Source organism: Oncorhynchus tshawytscha, linkage group LG31, assembly GCF_018296145.1.
Source record: "Oncorhynchus tshawytscha isolate Ot180627B linkage group LG31, Otsh_v2.0, whole genome shotgun sequence".
Taxonomy (NCBI): Eukaryota; Metazoa; Chordata; class Actinopteri; order Salmoniformes; family Salmonidae; genus Oncorhynchus; species Oncorhynchus tshawytscha.
The window spans coordinates 40,102,986-40,125,028 of NC_056459.1; the positions used below are offsets into that span (position 1 = coordinate 40,102,986).

Consider the following 22,043-nt stretch of genomic DNA (forward strand, 5'->3'; position numbering starts at 1 on the left):
ATTGCTTGCTGTTTGGTGTTTTAGGCTGGGTTTCTGTACAGCACTTTGAGATATCAGCTGATGTATGAAGGGCTATATAAATACATTTGATTTGACACAAAGTTGAAGACAACATGAAGGATAAACTACTGACAATCTAACCAGACAACATGAAGGATAAACTACTGACAATCTAACCACTGACAACCTAACTACTGACAATCTAACCAGACAACATGAAGGATAAACTACTGACAATCTAACCAGACAACATGAAGGATAAACTACTGACAATCTAACCAGACAACATGAAGGATAAACTACTGACAATCTAACCTGACAACAAACTAAAAAATGATACATTTTCAAGATATGGACCAAGAACAACAAGAATGCATTGCAACAATTTACATTTGTAAAGCACATTGATACAGGTCCAGTATAAACTCATCCATACATGCAGTACAGTAACTAGTAGACAATTCATCATGACATTCCTGCAGCTGCACCTCTTCCTTCTGCAGCCTGCCCTCAACCCTGTCTGTCTGCGTCCCAATTATCTACCCTTCTGACCCAAGTGTACACTTCCCTTCACTCAAATGCTTGGGGAGAAGTGCACAAGTGTACACTTCGCAGAGAATTGGGACAGTGAGTATGTCCCAAATGACACCCTATTCCCTACATAATGCACTCCTTTATACCACAGCCCTATGGCACCCTATTCCCTACATAGTGCACTACTATTGACCAGAGCCCTATGGCACCCTATTCCCTACATAGTGCACTACTATTGACCAGAGCCCTATGGCACCCTATTCCCTACATAGTGCACTATTGACCAGAACCCTGGAATAGGGTGCCATTTGACACTTATCCACAGCATTCCTGTCTGTCGTCCTCAGGTGACCCACTTCTTTTCCTCTACGCCCCCTGGTGACATGGCACATTGTGCTTCCTGGTAATTACTGTGGCTGAGAGAGCTGCTGGCCAATCAGACGGCCTGATGGAAGGAAGCAAAGCCTAGGGAAGTACCTAATGCATTCACCAGACAACAGCATCTAGCACCGCTCAAACTAATGTGATCCAGTCACCACCAAGCAGAATAACAATACATGACGACATACCAGAAACCAAATTGACAGCGATAACCTGTAAATTACAGAGATAACTTTAGAATAACTAGAAATATTTACAGAGATACACATACCAGAAACACATTTGTTTGGGAGGGTAGGATGTTACATTTATTTTATTATTACATATTTATTTATACTTTTTACATTTCATTTTGTAATAATCAGAACACATATCTCAGGACAGTGAAGAAAATGTGGAGGAATGTCATGTTTTGTACCTACTTAATAAAATACAACAGCATCAATATTATCATTCAGTCCCATTAAACAAGCTACAACAAAGACTCCTAAAACGCAAGCTTGACATTATATAAAACTATTGGTACCTCTATAACACTGTGGAGGAGGTTAGGAGTGAGGCATGGAGGGAGGGGGTTGGGACTGATGTATTGATAAAGGGCTACCAGACAGATAGGGGTCTGATAGATCGATAGGTGACTAGTTATGGAGGATAGGAGTCAATAATAGATCAATCCATCGATAGGAGACTATGTATGGAGGATAGGAGTCAATAATAGATCAATCCATCGATAGCAGACTAGTTATGGAAGGTAGGCGTCAAGAACAGCAGGAGGTATTGGGTAGGTGACTAGTTATGGAAGGTAGGGGTCAATAACAGCAGGAGGTATTGGGTAGGTGACTAGTTATGGAAGGTAGGGGTCAATAACAGCAGGAGGTATTGGTTAGGTGACTAGTTACGGGAGGTAGGGGTCAATAACAGCAGGAGGTATTGGGTAGGTGAATAGTTACGGGAGGTAGGGGTCAATAACAGCAGGAGGTATTGGGTAGGTGACTAGTTACGGGAGGTAGGGGTCAATAACAGCAGGAGGTATTGGGTAGGTGACTAGTTACGGAAGGTAGGGGTCAATAACAGCAGGAGGTATTGGGTAGGTGACTAGTTACAGGAGGTAGGGGTCAATAACAGCAGGAGGTATTGGGTAGGTGACTAGTTACGGGAGGTAGGGGTCAATAACAGCAGGAGGTATTGGGTAGGTGACTAGTTACGGAAGGTAGGGGTCAATAACGGCAGCAGGTATTGGGTAGGTTGATGAGGTGATGGTGTAAACACACAGACAATGGTCTCTACACACTCATCATGCTTCACCAGGTCCTCTTGATAATCTTTTTTTCTACATCGTCATCAACAACAATAAACAACCACTATGGGGTCAAAATGGGGGGACAGAACACATCCATCCAAATAAAAAGAGAGAAAGATAGAACCGAGGAGAAGAACAGAGTACGGCTATTAAGAGTACTCATGAGTCTGCTGCTGCTGCTACTGTTACTACTGCTACTGCTACTGCTACTACTACTACTACTACTACTACTGTCCGAGGAGCATTATGAATAGACAGCGTCATAGCTAGAACACAGATTCTAATATGGTTCTTCTCTGTGAGGGACTAGGTCCAGGCTTTGGTGCTGTCTGGATAACCCAAGCAGACCTGGGTTCAAACAGTATTAGATTTCTTTGAATATTTGAGCTGTGCTTTATTGAGCTTGGCTGGCACAGTGGAACCAACGACAACAGTCTCAAAAAAACTAATCTGGTTACTCCAGCCAGGCATAAAGAAAACAGATACTAGTTTAACCCAGGTAGGTCTGAACCAGCATTGACGCCGTCACTAAGTAACACTAGCCGTCGCTGTAAACAGAGATCTTAAACTGGCCGAGGGAGTGGAGGGCCCTGTCTGTACAGGACTGGGCAGAGATAAAGATATAGAAGTCTACTGGGCATGATAGAGATCTTAACAAACTGGCCGAGGGAGTGGAGGGCCCTGTCTGTACAGGACTGGTCAGAGATAAAGATATAGAAGTCTACTGGGCATGATAGAGATCTTAACAAACTGGCCGAGGGAGTGGAGGGCCCTGTCTGTACAGGACTGGTCAGAGATAAAGATATAGAAGTCTACTGGGCATGATAGAGATCTTAACAAACTGGCCGAGGGAGTGGAGGGCCCTGTCTGTACAGGACTGGTCAGAGATAAAGATATAGAAGTCTACTGGGCATGATAGAGATCTTAACAAACTGGCCGAGGGAGTGGAGGGCCCTGTCTGTACAGGACTGGGCAGAGATAAAGATATAGAAGTCTACTGGACATGATAGAGATCTTAACAAACTGGCCGAGGGAGTGGAGGGCCCTGTCTGTACAGGACTGGTCAGAGATAAAGATATAGAAGTCTACTGGGCATGATAGAGATCTTAACAAACTGGCCGAGGGAGTGGAGGGCCCTGTCTGTACAGGACTGGGCAGAGATAAAGATATAGAAGTCTACTGGGCATGATAGAGATCTTAACAAACTGGCCGAGGGAGTGGAGGGCCCTGTCTGTACAGGACTGGTCAGAGATAAAGATATAGAAGTCTACTGGGCATGATAGAGATCTTAACAAACTGGCCGAGGGAGTGGAGGGCCCTGTCTGTACAGGACTGGGCAGAGATAAAGATATAGAAGTCTACTGGGCATGATAGAGATCTTAACAAACTGGCCGAGGGAGTGGAGGGCCCTGTCTGTACAGGACTGGTCAGATATAAAGATATAGAAGTCTACTGGGCATGATAGAGATCTTAACAAACTGGCCGAGGGAGTGGAGGGCCCTGTCTGTACAGGACTGGGCAGAGATAAAGATATAGAAGTCTACTGGGCATGATAGAGATCTTAACAAACTGGCCGAGGGAGTGGAGGGCCCTGTCTGTACAGGACTGGGCAGAGATAAAGATATAGAAGTCTACTGGGCATGATAGAGATCTTAACAAACTGGCCGAGGGAGTGGAGGGCCCTGTCTGTACAGGACTGGGCAGAGATAAAGATATAGAAGTCTACTGGGCATGATAGAGATCTTAACAAACTGGCCGAGGGAGTGGAGGGCCCTGTCTGTACAGGACTGGGCAGAGATAAAGATATAGAAGTCTACTGGGCATGATAGAGATCTTAACAAACTGGCCGAGGGAGTGGAGGGCCCTGTCTGTACAGGACTGGTCAGAGATAAAGATATAGAAGTCTACTGGGCATGATAGAGGATGATGTCATAATAATTAAGGTAGAAAAATACAAATAAAAGACGGAAAAAAAAAAGAGATAAATAAAAACCCAAAGAAAAATTTAACCACAAAACAAAAATGTGGTCTTTGGTGTTCCCTCAGTCAAACAGAGAGGGAAATGTTTTGCATAATGCAGGGGGGGCAGTAGCTAGCTCAGGTCAATCTCTCCTCTGATCCGAGGTTGATCTAAACCCCCCCCAACTAATCAACCGACCGGCATCCAGTTCCTGAACAAAACACCAACTTCTACTGGCTGATAGAGTGAACTACACCTTGGGGAATCATGACACAAGCAACAACAATACCATTATGGTTGAAAGTAAACTAGGTTGAACAGGGTTTTGAGTCAACATGCTGTATGATGGATCCATAGGCTATAGAAGAGAAGAGCTCCACACCAGTCTCACTGTGACATTTAAAGACACCTCAATAAGAAGTACAGTGGGGCAAAAAAGTATTTAGTCAGCCACCAATTGTGCAAGTTCTCCCACTTAAAAAGATGTGAGAGACCTGTAATTTTCATCACAGGTACACTTCAACTATGACAGACAAAATGAGAGAAAAAAATCCAGAAAATCACATTGTTGGATTTTTTATGCATTTATTTGCAAATGCATTAAAAATTGTAAAAAATAAGTATTTGGTCACCTACAAACAAGCAAGATTTCTGGCTCTCACAGACCTGTAACTTCTTCTTCCTCTGTCCTCCACTCGTTACCTGTATTAATGGCACCTGTTTGAACTTGTTATCAGTGTAAAAGACACCTGTCCACAACCTCAAACAGTCACACTCCAAACTCCACTATGGCCAAGACCAAAGAGCTGTCAAAGGATACCAGAAACAAAATTGTAGACCTGCACCAGGCTGGGAAGACTGAATCTGCAATAGGTTGGTTTGAAGAAATCAACTGTGGGAGCAATTATAAGGAAATGGAAGACATACAAGACCACTGATAATCTCCCTCGATCTGGGGCTCCACGCAAGATCTCACCCCGTGGGGTCAAAATGATCACAAAAATCCCAGAACCACACGGGGGGACCTAGTGAATGACCTGCAGAGAGCTGGGACCAAAGTAACAAAGCCTACCATCAGTAACACACTACGCTGCCAGGGATTCAAATCCTGCGGTGCCAGACGTGTCCCCCTGCTTATGCCAGTACATGTCCAGGCCCGTCTGAAGTTTGCTAGAGAGCATTTGGATGATCCAGAAGAAGATTGGGAGAATGTCATATGGTCAGATGAAACCAAAATATAACTTTTTGGTAAAAACTCAACTCGTCGTGTTTGGAGGACAAAGAATGCTGAGTTGCATCCAAAGAACACCATACCTACTGTGAAGCATGGGGGTGGAAACATCATGCTTTGGGGCTGTTTTTCTGCAAAGGGACCAGGACGACTGATATGTGTAAAGGAAAGAATGAATGGGGCCATGTATAGTGAGATTTTGAGTGAAAACCTCCTTCCATCAGCAAGGGCATTGAAGATGAAACGTGGCTGGGTCTTTCAGCATGACAATGATCCCAAACACACCGCCCGGGCAACGAAGGAGTGGCTTCGTAAGAAGCATTTCAAGGTCCTGGAGTGGCCTAGCCAGTCTCAACCCCATAGAAAATCTTTGGAGGGAGTTGAAAGTCCGTGTTGCCCAGCAACAGCCCCAAAACATCACTGCTCTAGAGGAGATCTGCATGGAGGAATGGGCCAAAATACCAGCAACAGTGTGTGAAAACCTTGTGAAGAAGACTTACAGAAAACGTTTGACCTCTGTCATTGCCAACAAAGGGTATATAACAAAGTATTGAGATGAACTTTTGTTATTGACCAAATACTTATTTTCCCCCATAATTTGCAAATAAATTCATAAAAAAATCCTACAATGTGATTTTCTGGATTTTTTTTCTCATTATATATATATATATATATTATATATATATATCTGTCAGTGTACCTATGATGAAATTTACAGGCCTCTCATCTTTTTAAGTGGGAGAACTTGCACAATTGGTGGCTGACTAAATACTTTTTTGCCCCACTGTAGGTATTTTCAGATTATTTTTTTTGCATGGGGGTGGGTGGGCTTCTAAACGTATAGAAGTTAATAGAAATAGAAAATAGAAGGAGGAGGGAGGGGTTGGGTTGGTTCGTCTAGTGTGGGGAGTCTACAGCAGGGATGGCCAACTGTCATGGGACCGAAGTGTCTCGAGGGTCAGTGTACCCATCATGCAGGGCCGAAGTGGCTCGAGGGTCAGCGTACCCATCATGCAGGGCCGAAGTGGCTCGAGGGTCAGCGTTCCCATCATGCAGGGCCGAAGTGTCTCGAGGGTCAGCGTTCCCATCATGCAGGGCCGAAGTGTCTCGAGGGTCAGCGTAACCATCATGCAGGGTCGAAGTGTCTCGAGGGTCAGCGTAACCATCATGCAGGGTCAAAGTGTCTCGAGGGTCAGCGTACCCATCATGCAGGGCCGAAGTGGCTCGAGGGTCAGCGTTCCCATCATGCAGGGCCGAAGTGGCTCGAGGGTCAGCGTTCCCATCATGCAGGGCCGAAGTGGCTCGAGGGTCAGCGTTCCCATCATGCAGGGCCAAAGTGGCTCGAGGGTCAGCATTCCCATCATGCAGGGCCAATTCCACACATTTTCAGGGTGGGGAGAAATGTTTGCAGTTTTTAATATATCTGAATGAGAGTGACTAACAGAATCAATGGGTTGACCATGCCTGCTCTACAGACACGAACTAGTCAAACCATTCCAGGCTTAGTCCATCAAAAACACCTACTGAGGTCAGCAAAAAAATACAGTTATTTGTGAATCTTTTTCTATTATTCAGCAAATGTATTAACCATTGAACATAGACATTAAAGGGAACTTCTAGTGAACTCTATGGACTCAATATTACAGTGTTGTCAATACTTTTGATAGTTTCCTATGTTTTCTGGATGCCCTGATGCAGTGGTTCCCAACCAGGGGTACTAAGACCCCTGGGGGTATTTGGTCTATCCACAGGGGTTACTAGAGAAGACTCATGAGACCACAGGCCTAATGGTAAAATCCTCATGACGGGGTACTTCAGGGGTACTCCAGGCAGAGCAGAATTCAGTTGGTGGCACAGTAACCAAAACAGGTTGGGAACCACTGGCCTAAAGGGTCTAGACATCACCAGCTATCACCACTGTAAATGACCAGTACAGACAGTCTCCTCATGGTTGGGAACCACTGGTCTATAAGGTCTAGACATCACCAGCTATCACCACTGTAAATGACCAGTACAGACAGTCTCCTCATGGCCACGCCAAAGTAACACCATCAAGTCTTGGGGATGGCTTAGGGTGGGTGGGGCTACTGTGGGCTGGTGTTTTGCAGGACAGAGACAGGAAGTTATAGTTATGTGGTTGAATGAGTGTTTGAGATAAGGTGACATGTTCTATAAGGTCTGGTATTTCTGCAGGGCTGAGATGTGGAGGGGTCTATAAGGTCTGGTCTTTCTGCAGGGCTGAGATGTGGAGGGGTCTATAAGGTCTGGTCTTTCTGCAGGGCTGAGATGTGGAGGGGTCTATAAGGTCTGGTCTTTCTGCAGGTCTGAGATGTGGAGGGGTCTATAAGGTCTGGTCTTTCTGCAGGGCTGAGATGTGGAGGGGTCTATAAGGTCTGGTCTTTCTGCAGGGCTGAGATGTGGAGGGGTCTATAAGGTCTGGTCTTTCTGCAGGGCTGAGATGTGGAGGGGTCTATAAGGTCTGGTCTTTCTGCAGGGCTGAGATGTGGAGGGGTGGAGGTGCTCGTCCACTCCACTCCCTCAGCTGTCCATCCTTGAAGATGAGGTTGAGAGCGGGCAGCGGAACACCAGACTCGGCCGGGGGCTGGCTGAGAGGACCGGACACTCCACTGTCAGGGTCGGGCTGACCCTGGCTGCCATCCTATAAGACACACAGGTCAGGGGTCAAAGGTCAGTTGTTTATAACACAGTACATTAGGCACCAAAAGGAAAAAAACTGAATAAAACAGGGCAGGAATTATCCAATATGAAACGCTAATGTACATTTTCCATTGCAAAACATTTAAAAACGTTTTCTGTTGTGTGCCCTTATGAACATGACCCAGCTCTTTCATGTAGTATGTTACCAGTACTAATGAGCCAGCTCTTTCATGTAGTGTGTTACCAGTACTAATGAGCCAGCTCTTTCATGTAGTATGTTACCAGTACTAATGAGCCAGCTCTTTCATGTAGTGTGTTACCAGTACTAATGAGCCAGCTCTTTCATGTAGTATGTTACCAGTACTAATGAGCCAGCTCTTTCATGTAGTATGTTACCAGTACTAATGAGCCAGCTCTTTCATGTAGTATGTTACCAGTACTAATGAGCCAGCTCTTTCATGTAGTGTGTTACCAGTACTAATGAGCCAGCTCTTTCATGTAGTGTGTTACCAGTACTAATGAGCCAGCTCTTTCATGTAGTGTGTTACCAGTACTAATGAGCCAGCTCTTTCATGTAGTGTGTTACCAGTACTAATGAGCCAGCTCTTTCATGTAGTATGTTACCAGTACTAATGAGCCAGCTCTTTCATGTAGTATGTTACCAGTACTAATGAGCCAGCTCCTTCATGTAGTATGTTACCAGTACTAATGAGCCAGCTCTTTCATGTAGTGTGTTACCAGTACTAATGAGCCAGCTCTTTCATGTAGTATGTTACCAGTACTAATGAGCCAGCTCTTTCATGTAGTATGTTACCAGTACTAATGAGCCAGCTCTTTCATGTAGTATGTTACCAGTACTAATGAGCCAGCTCTTTCATGTAGTATGTTACCAGTACTAATGAGCCAGCTCTTTCATGTACAGTGCCATGAAAAAGTATTTGACCCCTTTATGTTTTTGTCTATTTAAAAAAAAAATATTATAGTGTTCCAGACCACTGTGTGACCACGGTCTCTGTAGCCGATGTGAGTAAGACCTTTAAACAGGTCAACATTCACAAGGCCACAGGGCCAGACGGATTACCAAGGTGTCTACTCAGAATATGCGCTGACCAACTGGCAAGTTTCTTAACTGAAATGTTCAACCTGCCCCTGACTGAGTCTGTAATACCTACATGTTTCAAGCAGACCCACCATAGTCCCTGTGCCCAAGGTAACCTGTCTAAATGACTACCACCCTGTATCACTCACATCCGTAGTCATGAAATGCTGGGCTCTCCTCAATGCCATCAAATGAAAGAAAGTACATTTATGGGAAGTCCTTTCCCATGAGACGGGACATGTTGATCTTACTCCTTTGGTCTACTCTAGATCTTTTTCTCTCCACCCCTTGCCCACATTGTGTAACAGCCGGAGTGTTGGAACAGCGAGCCTGGTGCAAAAGGGGATGTCCTGGAATAATATTTGATATAGATCTACAGTTAGACTAGACATAAATAACAAAATCACTAGAATGAACGGGTCTGCATACTGGGATTCCTTATTATTTGGCCCTATTTGTCCATTACTGTGAAGGGAGATTATAAATGAGGATTCTGTATTCTTTTCAAATCTGGTGTGACGTATAAATCAGATACCCATCATCAGTTATTGCAGGTTCCTCAAATGATATTGGTAATGCTATATAATATAATAATAATAATAATATAACAAGGATGACATGGGGACTATTTTCTGTTTTGCCAAATAGGCAACGTGTGTGTAATGAACATTAAGAACTCTGTTTTGTAATTGTCGGATGAGGCAGGGCTTGAAAACTGATAAGGACTACAAAGGGAAACCCAGCCGCGAGCTGCCCAGTGACGGGGGCCTACCAGACGAGCGAAATGCCTTTTATGCTCGCTTTAAGGCAAGCAGCAATGAAGCATGCATGAGTGCACCAGCTGTTCGCACTCCACACTACCCTTTCCCAACTGGACAAAAGGAACACCTGTTTGAGAATGCTTGACTACAGCTCAGCATTCAACACCATAGTGTCTGCAAAGCTCATCACTAAGCTAAGGACCCGGGGACTAAACACCTCCCCCTGCAACTGGATCCTGGACTTCCTGACGGGCTGCCCCCAGGTGGTGTGGGTAGGCAACAACACATCTGCTATGCTGATCCTCAACACTGGAGCTGTGTGCTTAGTCCCTTCCTGTACGACCTGTTCACCCACGACTCCAACACCATCATTAAGTTTGCTGACAACACAACAGTGAGCACCGACAATGATGAGACAGCCTATAAGGAGGATGTCAGAGACCTGGCTGTGTGGTGCCAGGACAACAACCTCTCCCTCAATGTGAGCAAGACAAAGGAGCTGATTGTGGACTATAGGAAAAGGAGGGCTGAACAGGCCCCCGTTGACATCGACGGGGCTGTAGTGGACTATAGGAAAAGTAGGGCTGAACAGGGCCCCGTTGACATCGACGGGGCTGAAGTGGACTATAGGAAAAGGCAGGCTGAACAGGGCCCGTTGACATCAACGGGCTGAAGTGGACTATAGGAAAAGGAGGGCTGAACAGGCCCCGTTGACATCGACGTGGCTGTAGTGGAACGGGTCGAGAGTTAAGTTCCTTGGTGTCCACATCACCAACAAACTATCATGGTCCAAACACACCAAGACAGTTGTTAGGAGGGCATGACAACACCTTTTCCCCTTCAGGAGACTGAAAAGATTTGGGATGGGTCCCCAGATGCTCAAAAGGTTCTATAACTGCGCCATCGAGAGCATTCTGACCGGTTGCATCACCGCCTGGTATGGCAACAGCTCGGCATCTGACCATTAGGCGCTACAGAGGGTAGCGTGTATGGCTCAGTACTTCCTGACATCCAGGACCTATATACTAGGTGGTGTCAGAGGAAGGCCCCAAAAATTGTCAAAGACTCCTGTCACCCAAGTCATAGACTGTTTTCTCTGCTACTACACAGGAAGTGGTACCGGAATGCCAAGTCTAGGACCAAAAGACTCCTTAAAAGCTTCCACCCCCAAGCCATAAGACTGCTGAACAACTGATCAAATGGCCACTCGGACTACTTACATTGACCCCACTTTGTTTTTACACTACTGCTACTCGCTGTTTATTATCTATCAATATACACTTTACAAATTTCCTCGATTAACCGGTACCCTCACACAGTGACTCGGTACCGGTACCTCCTGTATATAGCCTTGTTATTGTTATGTACATTTCTTGTGTTACTTTTTGATTATTTAGATTCTGTTTTGCTTTAGTATATTTAGTAAATATTTATTGAACTGCATTGTTGGTTACGGGCTTGTAAGTAAGCATTTCACGGAAAGGTCTACACCTGTTGTATTCGGCGAAATATTCGGCGAAAGTGACAAATAAAATTTGATTTGATTTGTGTGTAATGAACATTAAGAACTCTTCTGGTTGTCTCGTTCCCATTACTCTTCCCAGTACCTTCTCTGGTTTTACTGACATTCTGAACTCAAAATAGGTCTTCCCTCTATTGTGATTGGAGGAATATGAATAAGTGATAGTACAAAGTTTTTGCTTTGTATATGGATATTTGTATATTTATATATTTATATATGGACATATGTATATTTATATATGGATTTTTGTATATTGATATATTTATATATGGATATATGTATATTGATAAATGGATATCTGTATATTGATATATGGATATTTGTACATGGATATATGTATATTGAAAAGGCAGGCTTCCGGCGCCGACAGAGATGGCCGCCTCGCTTCGCGTTCCTAGGAAACTATGCAGTTTTTTGTTTTTTTACGTGTTATTTCTTACATTAGTACCCCAGGTCATCTTAGGTTTCATTACATACAGTCGAGAAGAACTACTGAATAGAAGATCAGCGTCAACTCACCATCAGTACGACCAAGAATATGTTTTTCGCGACGCGGATCCTGTGTTCTGCCTTACAAACAGGACAGCGGAGTGGATTCCATGCAGCGACCCAAAAAAACGACTCCGAAAAAGAGGGAAACGAGGCGGTCTTCTGGTCAGACTCCGGGGACGGGCACACCGTGCACCACTCCCTAGCATTCTTCTTGCCAATGTCCAGTCTCTTGACAACAAGGTTGATGAAATCCGAGCAAGGGTAGCATTCCAGAGGGACATCAGAGACTGTAACGTTCTATGCTTCACGGAAACATGGCTCACTGGAACGACGCTATCCGAGGTGGTGCAGCCAGCGGGTTTCTCCACGCATCGCGCCGACAGAAACGAACATCTTTCTGGTAAGAAGAGGGGCGGGGGCGTATGCCTTATGACTAACGTGACATGGTGTGATGAAAGAAACATACAGGAACTCAAATCCTTCTGTTCACCTGATTTAGAATTCCTCACAATCAAATGTAGACCGCATTATCTACCAAGAGAATTCTCTTCGATTATAATCACAGCCGTATATATCCCCCCCCCAAGCAGACACATCGATGGCTCTGAACGAACTTTATTTAACTCTCTGCAAACTGGAAACGATTTATCCGGAGGCTGCATTCATTGTAGCTGGGGATTTTAACAAGGCTAATCTGAAAACAAGACTAAATTTTATCAGCATATCGATTGCGCAACCAGGGGTGGAAAGACCTTGGATCATTGTTACTCTAACTTCCGCGATGCATATAAGGCCCTGCCCCGCCCCCTTTCGGAAAAGCTGACCACGACTCCATTTTGTTGATCCCTGCCTACAGACAGAAACTAAAACAAGAAGCTCCCACGCTGAGGTCTGTCCAACGCTGGTCCGACCAAGCTGACTCCACACTCCAAGACTGCTTCCATCACGTGGACTGGGAGATGTTTCGTATTGCGTCAGACAACAACATTGACGAATACGCTGATTCGGTGTGCGAGTTCATTAGAACGTGCGTTGAAGATGTCGTTCCCATAGCAACGATTAAAACATTCCCTAACCAGAAACCGTGGATTGATGGCAGCATTCGTGTGAAACTGAAAGCACAAACCACTGCTTTTAATCAGGGCAAGGTGTCTGGTGACATGACTGAATACAAACAGTGCAGCTATTCCCTCCGCAAGGCTATTAAACAAGCTAAGCGTCAGTACAGAGACAAAGTAGAATCTCAATTCAACGGCTCAGACACAAGAGGCATGTGGCAGGGTCTACAGTCAATCACGGACTACAGGAAGAAATCCAGCCCAGTCACGGACCAGGATGTCTTGCTCCCAGGCAGACTAAATAACTTTTTGCCCGCTTTGAGGACAATACAGTGCCACTGACACGGCCTGCAATGAAAACATGCGGTCTCTCCCTTCACTGCAGCCGAGGTGAGTAAGACATTTAAACGTGTTAACCCTCGCAAGGCTGCAGGCCCAGACGGCATCCCCAGCCGCGCCCTCAGAGCATGCGCAGACCAGCTGGCCGGTGTGATTACGGACATATTCAATCAATCCCTATACCAGTCTGCTGTTCCCACATGCTTCAAGAGGGCCACCATTGTTCCTGTTCCCAAGAAAGCTAAGGTAACTGAGCTAAACGACTACCGCCCCGTAGCACTCACATCCGTCATCATGAAGTGCTTTGAGAGACTAGTCAAGGACCATATCACCTCCACCCTACCTGACACCCTAGACCCACTCCAATTTGCTTACCGCCCAAATAGGTCCACAGACGATGCAATCTCAACCACACTGCACACTGCCCTAACCCATCTGGACAAGAGGAATACCTATGTGAGAATGCTGTTCATCGACTACAGCTCGGCATTCAACACCATAGTACCCTCCAAGCTCGTCATCAAGCTCGAGACCCTGGGTCTTGACCCCGCCCTGTGCAACTGGGTACTGGACTTCCTGACGGGACGCCCCCAGGTGGTGAGGGTAGGCAACAACATCTCCTCCCCGCTGATCCTGAACACTGGGGCCCCACAAGGGTGCGTTCTGAGCCCTCTCCTGTACTCCCTGTTCACCCATGACTGCGTGGCCACGCACGCCTCCAACTCAATCATCAAGTTTGCGGACGACACAACAGTGGTAGGCTTGATTACCAACAACGACGAGACGGCCTACAGGGAGGAGGTGAGGGCCCTCGGAGTGTGGTGTCAGGAAAATAACCTCACACTCAACGTCAACAAAACTAAGGAGATGATTGTGGACTTCAGGAAACAGCAGAGGGAACACCCCCTATCCACATCGATGGAACAGTAGTGGAGAGGGTAGCAAGTTTTAAGTTCCTCGGCATACACATCACAGACAAACTGAATTGGTCCACTCACACAGACAGCATCGTGAAGAAGGCGCAGCAGCGCCTCTTCAACCTCAGGAGGCTGAAGAAATTCGGCTTGTCACCAAAAGCACTCACAAACTTCTACAGATGCACAATCGAGAGCATCCTGGCGGGCTGTATCACCGCCTGGTACGGCAACTGCTCCGCCCTCAACCGTAAGGCTCTCCAGAGGGTAGTGAGGTCTGCACAACGCATCACCGGGGCAAACTACCTGCCCTCCAGGACACCTACACCACCCGATGTTACAGGAAGGCCATAAAGATCATCAAGGACATCAACCACCCGAGCCACTGCCTGTTCACCCCGCTATCATCCAGAAGGCGAGGTCAGTACAGGTGCATCAAAGCTGGGACCGAGAGACTGAAAAACAGCTTCTATCTCAAGGCCATCAGACTGTTAAACAGCCACCACTAACATTGAGTGGCTGCTGCCAACACACTGACACTGACACTGACTCAACTCCAGCCACTTTAATAATGGGAATTGATGGGAAATGATGTAAATATATCACTAGCCACTTTAAACAATGCTACCCTATATAATGTTACTTACCCTACATTATTAATCTCATATGTATACGTATATACTGTACTCTATATCATCGACTGCATCCTTATGTAATACATGTATCACTAGCCACTTTAACTATGCCACTTTGTTTACATACTCATCTCATATGTATATACTGTACTCGATACCATCTACTTTATCTTGCCTCTGCTGCTCTGTAACATCACTCATTCATATATCCTTATGTACATATTCTTTATCCCCTTACACTGTGTATAAGACAGTAGTTTTGGAATTGTTAGTTAGATTACTTGTTGGTTATTACTGCATTGTCGGAACTAGAAGCACAAGCATTTCGCTACACTCGCATTAACATCTGCTAACCATGTGTATGTGACAAATAAAATTTGATTTGATTTGATTGATATATTTATATATGGACATATGTATATTTATATATGTAGATTGATAAATGGATATCTGTATATTGATATATGGATATATGGATATATGTACAGTGGGGCAAAAAAGTATTTAGTCAGCCACCAATTGTGCAAGTTCTCCCACTTAAAAAGATGAGAGGCCTGTAATTTTCATCATAGGTACACTTCAACTATGACAGACAAAATGAGAAAAAAAAAATCAGAAAATCACATTGTAGGATTTTTTATGAATTTATTTGCAAATTATGGTAGAAAATAAGTATTTGGTCACCTACAAACAAGCAAGATTTCTAGCTCTCACAGACATGTAACTGTATGTATATTGATATATGGATGTATGTATATTGATATATGGATATATGGTATATTGATAAATGGATATTGATATATGGATATATGTATATTGATATATGGATACATGTATATTGATATATGTATATTGATATATGTATTTGATATATTGATATATGTATATTGATATATGGATACATGTATATTGATATTGATATATGGATACATGTATATTGATATATGTATATTGATATATGTATATTGATATATGGATACATGTATATTGATATTGATATATGGATATATGTATATTGATATATGTATATTGATATATGTATATTGATATATGATATTGATATATGGATATATGTATATTGATATATGGATACATGTATATTGATATTGATATATGTATATGGATATATGTATATTGATATATGTATATTGATATATGTATATTGATATATGGATATTGATATATGGATATATGTATATTGATATATGTATATTGATATATGTATATTGATATATGGATATTGATATATGGATATATGTATATTGATATATGGATATATGTACAGTGCCTTGCGAAAGTATTCGGCCCCCTTGAACTTTGCGACCTTTTGCCACATTTCAGGCTTCAAACATAAAGATATAAAACTGTGTTTTTTTGTGAAGAATCAACAACAAGTGGGACACAATCATGAAGTGGAACGACATTTATTGGATATTTCAAACTTTTTTAACAAATCAAAAACTGAAAAATTGGGCGTTCAAAATTATTCAGCCCCCTTAAGTTAATACTTTGTAGCGCCACCTTTTGCTGCGATTACAGCTGTAAGTCGCTTGGGGTATGTCTCTATCAGTTTTGCACATCGAGAGACTGAAATTTTTTCCCATTCCTCCTTGCAAAACAGCTCGAGCTCAGTGAGGTTGGATGGAGAGCATTTGTGAACAGCAGTTTTCAGTTCTTTCCACAGATTCTCGATTGGATTCAGGTCTGGACTTTGACTTGGCCATTCTAACACCTGGATATGTTTGTGTCCCACTTGTTGTTGATTCTTCACAAAAAAATACAGTTTTATATCTTTATGTTTGAAGCCTGAAATGTGGCAAAAGTTCGCAAAGTTCAAGGGGGCCGAATACTTTCGCAAGGCACTGTATATATGGATATATTGATATATGTATATTGATATCTATATATATATATATATATGTATATATATATGTATATGTATATATGGATATGGATATATGGATATGTATATATGGATATGGATATATGGATATTGATATATGGATATATGTATATGGATATATATATATGGATATATGGATATTTGCGCATCACTTGTTTTGATGATGACAGTTATAAGGATGATATAATTATCATTCATGTTGCTGTTGTCTGGTTTATTTTTGCAGTCTTAATGTCCTCAGTATGACCTCATTTCTTTCTCCATTTTATTTCACTCTATGTGCTGCTGTGTTATGTGTCTGATTCCTAAAGAGGATGCTTCTCTCATGGTCATGCCATAGGTTTATAGGGGTTCTGGCTGGGTGCTTGAGGGGTGGCAGCATGGAAACAGGTTTATGAGACTGGACCACTTTCAGTGTTCTGTTCTGATTGGCTGGTTTGATTTGAGTGCTCTTCAAGTGGCAGCAAGGTGTAATACAATAGAAAGCAGCTCTTACCTGGAACGACTGAACAAAACTCAGAACATTCAATGACAGTGTTCGGCTGGAATGAAGTAGGTCTTGAAGGCTGAAACAACAAAAATTACACTTTCAACCTTCTTTTAAGTTGACACTTTTTAAGATAAACCAAACCCCCCCCCCAAAAAAAACCTCTAGTCTTTTTCCATTTCCCAACCAGGACATAAAAAACAGGCTCTTTATGTTGTTCTTCCAGTACCTGTCTTTGCTACAGAGGCCGTGCGAGGCGATCTTTCGGCATATTTTGCGGTTCAGCTCGGAGCTGAAGAGAGGCATCCCAAAGCACAGCTCTAGAGGGACCCACTCATCTTCTGTCAACGGCACTGCAGGGGGGTACAAAACATTACATCATCAAACGGGGACAAGAAGAGAGAAGTCACAGAACGGAACGTGAGAGTATAAGAAGATAATAGAATAAAACCAAGGATGGAAATTCCCTTTTGACCTCTCAGTGACTTACTAAAAACACATTAACAATATATACTGTACACTGAGTGGACAAAACATCAGGAACACCTACTCCCTCCATGACATAGACTAACCAGGTGAATCCAGGTGAAAGCTATGATCATTTATTGATGTCACTTGTTAAATCAATTTCAATCAGTGTAGATGGAGGGGAGGAGACACGTTAAAGAAAGATTTTTAAGCCTGGGGACAATTGAGACATGGATTGTGTTTGTGTGTCATTCAGAGGGTGAATGGGCAAAACACCAGATTAAAGTGCCTTTGAACGGGGTATGGTAGTAGGTGCCAGGTGCACCGGTTTGTGCCAAGAACTGCAACGCTGCTGGGTTTTTCACATTCAACAGTTTCCCCGTGTGTATCAATAATGGTCCACCACCCAAAGGACATCCAGCCATAGAGTCAATTCCCAGATTAATTGAGGCTGTTCTGATGGCAAAAGGGGGTGCAACTCCTTATTAGGAAGGTGTTCCTAATGTTGTGGACACTCAGTTAGAAACAGATAGGGGGAAGGGGGGTGCAACTCCTTATTAGGAAGGTGTTCCTAATGTTGTGGACACTCAGTTAGAAACAGATAGGGGAAGGGGGTGCAACTCCTTATTAGGAAGGTGTTCCTAATGTTGTGGACACTCAGATAGAAACAGATAGGGGGAAGGGGGTGCAACTCCTAGGGGGAAGGGGGTAACTTAGGAAGGTGTTCCTAATGTCCTCAGATAGAAACGGATAGGGGAAGGGGGTGCAACTCCTTATTAGGAAGGTGTTCCTAATGTTGTGGACACTCAGATAGAAACGGATAGGGGGAAGGGGGTGCAACTCCTTATTAGGAAGGTGTTCCTAATGTTGTGGACACTCAGATAGAAACGGATAGGGGGAAGGGGGTGCAACTCCTTATTAGGAAGGTGTTCCTAATGTTGTGGACACTCAGATAGAAACGGATAGGGGGAAGGGGGTGCAACTCCTTATTAGGAAGGTGTTCCTAATGTTGTGGACACTCAGATAGAAACAGATAGGGGGAAGGGGGTGCAACTCCTTATTAGGAAGGTGTTCCTAATGTTGTGGACACTCAGATAGAAACGGATAGGGATAGGGGAAGGGGGTGTTCCTAATGTTGTGCAACTCCTTATTAGGAAGGTGTTCCTAATGTTGTGGACACTCAGATAGAAACAGATAGGGGGAAGGGGGTGGGAAGGTGCAACTCCTTATTAGGAAGGTGTTCCTAATGTTGTGGACACTCAGATAGAAACGGATAGGGGGAAGGGGGGGGAAGGGGGTGCAACTCCTTATTAGGAAGGTGTTCCTAATGTTGTGGACACTCAGTGTTGTGGAAACAGATAGGGGGAAGGGGGGTTCCTAATGTTGTGGACACTCAGATAGAAACAGATAGGGGGAAGGGGGGTGCAACTCCTTATTAGGAAGGTGTTCCTAATGTTGTGGACACTCAGATAGAAACGGATAGGGGGAAGGGGGGTGCAACTCCTTATTAGGAAGGTGTTCCTAATGTTGTGGACACTCAGATAGAAACAGATAGGGGGAAGCTGGATAGGAGGAAGGTGTTCCTAATGTTGTGGACACTCAGATAGAAACAGATAGGGGGAAGGTGTTCCTGAAGTCTGATTCAAAAGCCTCTTCCAAAGGGATGAATAGTCACTATTGTATTCTAAGTGGTATACTAGTAGTATGAACCTTGGAACCAATCACCAGTTTGAGTAGCCCCACTGTCCCCTTCTGCTGCTTGCTTTCCTTCTCCAAAAGCAGTGCACTACATAGGGAATAGGGTGCTATTTCAGATCGCCTCCTAGTTTGAGTAGACTGTACTATACCTTCTGCTGCTTGCTTTCCTCCATTGTTGTCCTCTGTGACCAGCTCAAAGGACTCCGTGCTGCTGTTGGCCTCCAACCCACCTCCCAGATGACTGTCTCCTGTATAGACAATATAACAATAGTTACCCACCTCCCAGATGACTGTCTCCTGTATAGACAATATAACAATTGTTATCCACCACCCAGTTGCCTAGTTAAATAAGGATTAGAAACCCAGTTGACCCTCTGGAGAGCCCTGTGGTTGAGGGCGGTGCAGTTGCTGTACCAGGCGGTGATACAGCCAGAAGGGATGCTCTCAATAGTGCATCTGTAAAAGTTTGTGAGGGTCTTAGGGACCAAGACGAATTTCCTCAGCCTCCTGAGGTTGAAGAGGCTCTGTTGCGCCTTCTTCACCACACTGTCCGTGTGGGTGGACCATTTCAGATTGTCAGTGACGTGTTCCCCCGAGGAACTTTAAGGTTTATACCTTCTCCAAGAAGTCTAGGACCCAGTTGCATAGGGCGGGGATTAGACCCAAATGATGAGCTTGAAGGATACTGTGGTGTTGAATGCTGAGCTGTTGGCAATGAACAGCATTCTTACATAGTTATTCCTCTTGTCCAGGATGGGATAGGGCAGTGAAATGGCGATTGCATGGTCTGTGGATTTATTGAGGTGGTATTGAAATTGGGTCTAGGGTGGCAGGTAAGGTGGCGGTGATATGATCCTTGACTAGCCTCTCAAAGCACTTCATGATGACAGAAGTGGGTGCCACGGGACGATAGTCCCTCTGTTCAGTTACTTTTGCTTTCTTGGGTACAGGAACAATGGTGGCCATCTTGAAGCAAGTGGGGACAACAGACTGGGATAGGGAGAGATTGAATATGTCCGTAAACACTCCAGCCAGCTGGTCTGCGCATGCTCTGAGGACGCAGCTAGGGATGCTGTCTGGGCCGGCAGCTTTACGAGGGTTAACACGCTTAAATGTCTTAATCAAGTCGGCCTCTGAGAACGAGTGCCCACAGTCCATGGGAGCGGGCCGCGTCGATGGCACTGTCGATGGCACTGTGTTATCCTTAAAGAGGGCGAAGAAAGTGTTTAGCTTGTCCGGGAGCAAGACGTCCTTGTCTGCGACGTGGCTGGTTTTCCCTTTGAAGTCGTAAATTGTAGTTTATAATCCATGATTGTCTGTTGACCACATTCAGTTGAAGTCAGGATGTTTACATACACTTAGGTTGGAGTCAATAAAACTTGTTTTTCAAACACTACACAAATTTCTTGTTAACGAACTATAGTTTTGGCAGGTCGGTTGGGACATCTACGATGTGCATGACACAAGTCATTTTTCCAACAATTGCTTACAGACAGATTATTTCACTTATAATTCGCTGTATCACAATTCCAGTGGGTCAGAAGTTAACATACACTAAGTTGACTGTGCCTTTAAACAACTTGGTAAATTCCATGAAAATGATGTCAAGGCTTTAGAAGCTTCTGATAGGCTAATTGACATAATTTGAGTCAATTGGAGGTGTACCAGTGGACGTATGTGAAGGCCTACCTTCAAACTCAGTGCCTCTTTGCTTGACATCATTTTTTTTTTTTAATCAGCCAAGACATCCACAAGTCTGGTTCATCCTTGGGGGCAATTTCCAAACGCCTGAAGGTACCACATTCATCTGTACAAACAATAGTATGCAAGTGTAAACACCATGGGACCACGCAGCCGCCATACCGCTCAGGAAGGAGACGCTTCTAGAGATGGACGTACTTTGGTGCAAAAAGTGCAAATCAACAGCAAAGAACCTTGTGAAGATGCTGGAGGAAACAGGTACAAAAGTATCTATAGCCACAGTAAAACGAGTCCGATATCGACATAACCTGAAAGGCCGCTCAGCAAGGAAGAAGCCACTGCTCCAAATCCGCCATAAAAAGCCAGACTATGGTTTGCAACAGCACATGGGGACAAAGATCGTACTTTTTGGAGAAATGTCCTCTGATCTGATGAAACAAAAATAAAACTGTTTGGCCATAGTGACCATCGTTATGTTTGGAGGAAAAAGGGGGAGGCTTGCAAGCCGAAGAACACCATCCCAACCATGAAGCACGGGGATGGCAGCATCATGTTGTGGGGGTGCTTTGCTGCAGGAGGGACTGGTGCACTTCACAAAATAGATGAAAATGATGTGGATATATTGAAGCAACGCCTCAAGACATCAGGAAGTCAGGAAGTTAAAGCTTGGTCGCAAATGGGTCTTCCAAATGGACAATGACCCCACGCATACTTCCAAAGTTGTGGCAAAATGGCTTAAGGACAAAAAACTGCACTGTTTGTAATCAACTATATTCCCAGGCACCTTGCCATGGTTAAATGCGGTGGTGGTTCACACTTCCAGTTTGCACAAAGTCCAGGGTAGTTCCTTAAGGGCCGTCGTGGTATCGGCTCTAGGGGGAATTTACACGGCTGTGACTATA

The 22,043-nt window shown here is 44.2% G+C and overlaps 1 protein-coding gene and 1 long non-coding RNA gene across 3 annotated transcripts in view; one reads left to right on the top strand and one right to left on the bottom strand.

Annotated features, from left to right (window-relative positions):
- The first annotated feature begins 1,209 nt into the window (after positions 1-1,209).
- Positions 1,210-1,881, top strand: LOC121841533. Its single transcript, XR_006080582.1, has 2 exons — positions 1,210-1,666; positions 1,718-1,881. It is a non-coding gene; the product is annotated as an uncharacterized LOC121841533 (long non-coding RNA).
- Positions 1,882-6,529: 4,648 nt separating this feature from the next.
- Positions 6,530-22,043, bottom strand: part of fam91a1 (family with sequence similarity 91 member A1) — a 97,547-nt gene continuing 82,033 nt past the window's right edge. The window contains exons 21-25 of one of the 2 annotated variants that reach the window (XM_042310577.1): positions 19,590-19,688; positions 17,504-17,627; positions 17,284-17,353; positions 7,910-8,065; positions 6,530-7,866 (exon numbers count right to left, since the gene is read on the bottom strand). In XM_042310577.1, coding sequence (XP_042166511.1) covers positions 7,834-7,866; positions 7,910-8,065; positions 17,284-17,353; positions 17,504-17,627; positions 19,590-19,688 — 482 coding nt within the window. In that variant the 3' untranslated portion in view covers positions 6,530-7,833. Of the gene's footprint in view, positions 8,066-17,283; positions 17,354-17,503; positions 17,628-19,589; positions 19,689-22,043 lie in introns of both variants that reach the window. The other variant, XM_042310578.1, reaches the window with a different exon arrangement.